General features: G+C 42.3%; 1 protein-coding gene across 4 annotated transcripts in view; it reads left to right on the top strand.

Annotated features, from left to right (window-relative positions):
- The window catches only part of neto2a (neuropilin (NRP) and tolloid (TLL)-like 2a), a 26,032-nt gene that overhangs the window by 9,773 nt on the left and 8,760 nt on the right, over positions 1-7,499 (top strand). For 2 of the 4 annotated variants that reach the window (XM_017032387.2, XM_008310714.2), the window contains exons 2-6: positions 1,806-1,874; positions 2,093-2,236; positions 4,697-4,945; positions 5,904-5,951; positions 6,563-6,690. In XM_017032387.2, the coding sequence (XP_016887876.1) occupies positions 1,806-1,874; positions 2,093-2,236; positions 4,697-4,945; positions 5,904-5,951; positions 6,563-6,690 (638 nt within the window). The remainder of the gene's footprint in view (positions 1-1,805; positions 1,875-2,092; positions 2,237-4,696; positions 4,946-5,903; positions 5,952-6,562; positions 6,691-7,499) is intronic. The other 2 variants (XM_008310716.3, XM_008310715.2) reach the window with 1 other exon arrangement.

The raw sequence follows: 7,499 nt of genomic DNA, 5'->3' as shown, positions 1-7,499 counted from the left end.
GTGTGGGGGGCTCCACCAGTTTCTCCACATCGTCCCTGCCCTCTTCAGTTTTTGTCAGACGTCTCCCTTACTGGTTTGGCGTTGGGTGGGTTGTTTTTTGTTTTTTTTTTGTTTTTTTTTAAAAAGGCGAATAAAAATGCAGCAGGATTTTCAGCCAATTAGTGAGATGTGTGTTTAAAAACTGCTCTGACAGGCGCCGCGTCTCCGCGTGCTCCCCAACAGACCTGTTTCTCAAACACAGGCCTGAGAAACTCTTCCTGTTCTTTCTGGACATTTAGCTCATTGTCTCTGCAGGAAAAAAGTTCCAGATTCTGTGGAGGAAGAAGTCTTTGTTCCCGAGCAGAAACTAAATGTTGATATTAATTTACTCTTTGTTTGTTTTACATTGATACGGAGACATGAAACTTATTTTGTACGATTTTTATTGGGTTTTTTTATTTCATTTTTCATAATTCAATTCATCAGATGTAGAACTCTAATTCAGTCTAATTCCTCGGGCTTTAAAGATTTAAGGAATGAAAATATATTAACAAACCACATATTTTTGTAGAGAAGACACTTTAGAGCAGGTCTAACTGTCAAACTCCAGTTCACATGGGGCCAAAATTAAAAACTGGGACGAAGTCGCCGGCCAAAAATTGACTGCAATCGTGCATGTTTTCCCTCCTCTCCAGATCTGTAATGTAGAATTTTTTTTCATATGGAAACAAACTTTAGTTTTATAGAAATATTGTATCTGGAACCAACTGTTATTATTATAAACACATGAGAAATTAAAGTTCCTTTTTACTGTAAATCTTTTTTTTTACAGGCCAAGAACAACAACAAAAAACTAAAATATATGTGCTATCTTATAGCAACTATATAGGATCAATATACTGGCGGGCCAACTCTAGTACACATTTGATATGATCTTGCGGGCCAAATAGAATTATACTGCGGGCCAGAGTTGGCCCCCGGACCTGAGTTTCTTTCGTCTTTGAACCACGGACTAGTACCTGGTACCACGAACTGTTGAAGGATGGATAAAGGATCAATAAATAAATAAATCTACAAAATAAAACATCTTTTAGACTTTATTTTGATAGTACCGCAGTGAGTAAGATGCTTTTATTTTGAAAACAAATTTTTGACCCGGTACCAAATCAGCCACGGACCGTTACCGGTCCACACATCAGGGATTGGGAACCCCTGCTTTAGAACATGGACATTTCCGTGAGACTTCATAAGGTGAAAATTGCACTAAGATGCACCGATGTAAATCACCAGGACTGAATGTTGGCAAGTGGTGGATGGCAGAGCATTAATCATCGCTGCAGCTCCAACACTGATGTAGATGTTTGTGCTCGGTGTCTTTTTTTTTTTTTTTTTTTTTTACTCCTGCAGCTTCTCTCTCCTCTCAGATGATTCATCAGCAAATGCATTATTTATTTTGCAATATTGTTTGAAGAATAAATAATTTATCAACATTATGACAATATCCTGCACAGCAACTGCTTTATTAGGACTGAGGATTCAATGTTTTTTTTTTTGCTTTTTTTTCCTCTCACCGCCTTTCTTACTTCTGGGTCAGAAACCTCAGCCATTAGAGGTTTTCTTCTTCTTCTTCTTCTTCTCTGTATTGATCTATAATGTAGGTCAACTGAAGTCAATACTGCAGCTGGTAACACACTCTTACTTTGGGTTTGTGTTTAGTGATTTCCTTTTTCTTTTTTTCTTTTTTTTTCTCCATGGAACACAGAGACGTGCAGTCTCTCGACATGTCACCTTCACTGTAACAGATGTGAATTATCTCTGTTCCACAGTGTGGATCCTCGTCCTCCTGATAGAGAACGCCGTGGCTCTGGCTCAGAGAACTAAAGGTGAGCTGCGACGTACGTACGTTCTTTTATTTTCCAATAAAGTGTTGTTTCCTGGCTGCTGAACTGAGAGGGACTTATCCTTATCTAGATTGTTCCTTTACTAAATCATTCCTGTCTTACCCTTCACCTTGTTCCAACCTGTCGTTACATCATTGATCCTCACACTCAATAATCCATCCTCTCCCTCTCTCTCTCTCTCTCTCTCTCTCTCTCTCCCTTCCTGTTTTCAGACTCCCTGAGTGAACATGGCGGCCAGAGCCCGAACCCGAACGACTGTGGAACGTGGGTCCGTAACATCAACGGCGGAGTGTTCACGTCACCAAACTACCCCAACACTTACCCACCCAACAAGGAGTGCGTTTACATCCTGGAAGGTACAGCCGACCGATGGCGTGGTTCAAATGTTGCCTGTGTTGACATCACAGCAGTCCTGACCTCTGACCTCTGACCTCCACGATGCTGCACTGATGAGACTGAGACTGATGACTGGTTTTTATCGTGATTTGTACGTAGCTCTGGAACGGTACGTGTTTTGACTGGTGGCCAATGAGCTCCGTCTCAGAGAGATATTCCGGTCTTTGTCTCACCACCGCACACACACCAAAGGCTTTTTATAAAAAAGGCTCTTGGTGGTGGGTGGCCCTGACTTTCGGCCTCGTATGAGTAACGTCGTATTCATCTCTGCCTGTGGCAGAAGATGCTGCGATGGAGTGAAACATAAAGTATTTTATGAAATACTGCAGCATTTTGAGCTTTCGTCAACAACATCGTTGTTTTTATTACACATGATGAGTAAGGTATTATTATTATCGTATTTTTTCGGACTATAAGTCGCACTTTCTTTTATTACACATGACGAGTAAGGCGATATTATTACCGTATTTTTTTCAGACTATAAGTCGCACTTTCTTTCATCCTTTTACTGGGTTTGCGACTTATATATTAAAATATATAATTTCACATGTTTGTTATTTTCACACTGACAGCCACTAGAGGGCACTCTAGGCTTGTGTACCAATATCTGCAACTCCTGTAAGTCGCACTTTCTTTCATCCTTTGTTTGTCAACGATCATCTTTCGTGCAGATCAGATCTGTTCCTGCTCTGGTGCGTAATAGCTCTTGCACATGGCACAAGGGCTCCCCGTGTGGACAAAGACTAACCAGAGCTTCCAGGGATGAACATTCCGTGAACAGCCGCATGTGTGTGTGTAACAGTCGTGTGTGCACGTGTGTGTGTGTGTTTAGCAGCACAGAACAGCCGGTCTGAGAAGCTCCAGATGGAACGTATCGTTTGCTCTTGTTTGTTCTCCAACTGAGTCTGAGTCATTTTCACATCCAGGCTCCAGACCGGAGGCTTTTGTTCCTCCTCGCAGAGAGACGCGGCGCTGCCTACGGAGTAGGGCTACCCAGCTAATCAGATTACTTTGTGATCATAATTTGCGGTTAGCAAGGCTCATTGATTGTGTCATGTCCGTCAGTTCATGGACTTTGGGCTCTTTCCTCAATTAAGCCCTGACATTTGTTTAACGTCTCTGAATGAGTGAGCGCGATGAAAGCTTCTCCACTCCAGTCCAGGAGGAGAGTGGAGAACAACGGCACGTTCACGTTCACGGCGTTCACTCATCTGTTTCTTAACGTTAGCCGTTAGCAGGTTTGTCTGCTAACATGACAAATGTGCGTGTGTGTGTGTGTTTGTGTGTTTGTTTGACTGATTTACCGTACAGTCATATTCTGTTTGACACATGAACTTGTGACTTACAGCTCACAGTGTTCTGCTGCCGTGACTCAGACACAGAGACGTCAGACGGCATCTCCATCTGTCGTCATGTGGTTGATGTTGTGTGTGTGTGTGTGTGTGTGTGTGTGTGTGTAGGTTTTAGACAACTTCTACATCTGAGGCATTCACACAGACAGTCAACTGTTCTGTTCTGTTAAACTTGTGAGGACATCGTACGGGATACGAAATTTTTAAAAATAATGGACAGATTTGAAGTTAAGGTAAAAGTTAACATTGTCTATAATATATACCATATTTTCTGGACTATAAGTCGCACCAGACAAAAACTGCATAATGGAGAAGAAAAAAACATATATTAGTCGCTCCACTGCCCCCTAGCGGCTGTTAGTTTAAAAATAACAAACATGTAAATTTTCAGTTACAGGAGTAGCAGATACTGGTACACACGCCTAGAGTGCCCTCTAGCGGCTGGCAGTGTGAAAATAACTAATGTAAATTTTCAATGGTACTGGAGTAGCAAATACTGGTACACACACCTAGAGTGCCCTCTAGCGGCTGTCAGTGTGAAAATTCTGTGAAAACGTGAAATTATATTTCAGTCGCAAACCCAGCCAAAGGATGAAGAAAAAGTTAACTTAGCATTAACATTATTGGCCTAAACCAACCTATACCAGGTTAATAAATGTTAGACCGTAAACACGGTCAGTGTCAGGGTTTAGTTCATATCCACAATACAGTACAGAGTAGAGCAGAATCACTTTTACGAATGTCATTGGAATCCAGTTGGATCACAGTGAGACGACGGTGCGTCTGATTCCAACACGTCCGACTAAGAGAAGGGAAACTGAGGAAAGAGCTGTCTGTCAAATCTCAGAGGAGGCTGCTGCTGCAGAGAGAGTCGACCGGCTTCACTGAGCGCTGAGTTAGTGCAGACTGAACCACACCATACACTGTTTTCACCCCGGGATGACAAAAGTCTCCATCACAGCCTGGTCATCACAGAGACACATCTGTCTCCCTTGTCCACCCACAGAGACTCTAACCATGTCCCTCTTTCTTTTGCCCCCCCCCCCTCCTCTCCTTTGTTCTTCACAGCCCTTCCCAGACAAAGGATCCAGTTGGAGTTCGATAAGAATTACTACATCGAGCCGTCGTTCGAGTGCCGCTTCGATCACATAGAAATCCGCGATGGGCCGTTTGGGTTTTCACCGCTCATCGATCGCTTCTGCGGAGGAAAGAACCCGGGCTTGGTCACGTCCACCGGCCGATTCATGTGGATCAAATTCACCAGTGATGAGGAGCTGGAGGGCCTGGGATTCAGGATCAAGTACATCTTTATCGCAGGTGGGAACCAACCTGTGGGCTGTGGGACCACCGCAGCCCACCACCTGAGTTTGTCTAATTAAGTAGAAATGTGAAAAATGCTGTCGACTGTCAGCTGGTTGACTGTTCTATAGAACTTCTCTGACCTCAACAGAAAAAGACAAAGACCTCTGCTGTTGTTTAAAATGGAAAAAAAAAATTAAATTCTCTGGTGCAACACTGATATAGGTGACATACACAGCAGAAATATACAGTAAAAAAAACACAAAATTATTTGTCGATAAAATCCTTTATCAGTGTGTCCGACAGTAAAACTTTACCTACCATTTATCAAAACAAATGATTTGCATTGTATGGCCATGGTCAAATATATATACATTGATAGATTATATTTCAATCTGAAATAAATTCAAAAACTAATAATCCCAATTAAATGCATCACTTTTTGACAGCCTCAAAAACAACAGGAAAAACCTCAGCATCCCATAAGGAAAATTTAGTTCATCTTCCATGGAAAACAACTTTTAATCAGACGATGCTGAATAAATCCTCTACACAGAGTATTTTACTCTAAAGTCAACAATGTCCTAAATAAAAACACTTTCTTTTTCTTTTCCTTAAATGTCAGTTTTCTGTCTTTAGCCGACAGCTTTGCTTTGTACTTTATTGGTGCGAAAAGACAGAACGTCAGCAGCCCGGACCCTCACAGGTCGCCCTCTTTGTCTTTCGACTATTTATAACATCACAGACATGTCCCTGCTGTTCGGCAGACGCACACATTCCACATCAGAGCCTCGTGTGTCTGAACGCTGCACGCCTAGAAATCAGCCTCTCCCATCAAGCGATAGATATTAGCTTCAAACAGACGCGTTCGACTTTATCTCTGCTGCCTTATTAGGATCTTATCTCCATCTCGCTGCTTACCTTTTTCTGCTGTGTGTATTGAGAGTGATGTGCCTCTCAATCCTTATCATTTCAGACCCTGATTTCCATCTGCACGTGGGTGGACTGCTGAATCCCATCCCAGGTAAGACTTCTTGACTTAGTTGGTTTGATTGTCTTGTTTTTTTTTTTTTGTTTTTATGAAAATGCTTCTGTGCTTAAAAGCTTGCCTGAGGCTAAATCTGCCTCTGATGCTGAATGTTAAACACAAACACAACCAGACAAGATGATTTTTTTTATACGATATGAAAACGTGTTCATTCACACGGCCTCATGTTGAACCACGTTGGATTTCTTTAAATCCTACCTTTGTCCTCCTGTCTTCCTGCTGTCGTCTCTCCCGTTCCTTATTCTTTTCTCAGTCTTTTGTCATAATTTTTTTTCACTTTTCTAAATGTGATATAAAACCCTTTATCTTCTCCTTCCTGTCAGAGTCCTAGTCTCATTATTACAGTATTTCCCAAACTTTTGTTTCTGGGTAACCATATTATAAAAGTCACAAACCTTCACGACACAAGTCAATAGACATTATTCATAAACTCCTGGGAAACATGATCTGAGACGACCCAAAAAAATAAAAAACTCTTGCGACCCACCTGAGGGTCGCGACCCAGTCTTTGGGAACCAATGCAGTGTTACAGCTTCTGTTCTTTTTTTTTTTTACCTCTTTTCTCTCTGTCCTCTGCCTCTCCACAGACTGTCAGTTTGAAATCGGTGGATGGGACGGCGTCATCCGCTCCAGTCAGGTGGAAGAGGAAGAACGAGTGAAGCCTGGCGACGCCCTGGACTGTATCTGGACCATTAGGGCTCCCCCGCAGTCCAAGGTGGGTATAGCAGACATACAGGGACACTCTGTGCATGTTAACATGACAAGTTAAACGTCACAAACAAACTTCTTTTTCAATACCAAACCCCTATATGCAGTTCCTAAAGGAAGGGTGTTAAATACAAGGCCCGTGGGCTGAAAATGGCCTCCGGCTAAACAGCTGCATGTTTAACAATACAAATTGAGTCCTGTTTCTCATCGTCTTAGCAACCGACACAGGCTGCCACAGGGGGCGCCATTAAGTATGTGGTTGCAAGTAATGTTGTTATTAGAAGTGATAACATTTATTTATAGACTTTGGGACAGATCTGTGATTTAGGTTGCGTTTTGTGCACTAAACATCATAGACACGATACCACACAAAACACACGTAGATATACAGACCGTCCTGCAGCAACTGCAGCGTATATTTATTGATGGTATCAGTACATTTCCAGCTCAGTGATGTATTTTTTCTGCTATTTATGTTCTGAATAGAAAAAAAAAGACACAATATTTCATGCAGAATAAAACAACAGCCACTGCAAAAATAGCCTGCAGAATGCACAGCGTACAGTTCAAATTACATAATACATAACACACTGTCAACAGAATCACAGTGAGCAGTCACACACGTGTGTGTGTGTATGCAAATCAGTGTTAGACGTTCACACAGACGCAGATGCAGTCGGTTCACTGGACGTACACGTGCGGGGAAGAACTTCAGAAATCTGCTGCTGCTGCTGCTGCTGCTGTGTGTCTTCCTGCTCCTGCCTTTGGTCGTCACACTCAGAGACTCACACTCGTTTCTAGGCTCCCGTCCCCCCC

Source organism: Cynoglossus semilaevis, chromosome 5 (assembly GCF_000523025.1).
Source record: "Cynoglossus semilaevis isolate Cse_v1.0 chromosome 5, Cse_v1.0, whole genome shotgun sequence".
In the NCBI taxonomy this organism is placed as follows: Eukaryota; Metazoa; Chordata; class Actinopteri; order Pleuronectiformes; family Cynoglossidae; genus Cynoglossus; species Cynoglossus semilaevis.
This window is presented reverse-complemented; position numbering and strand designations above follow the sequence as displayed.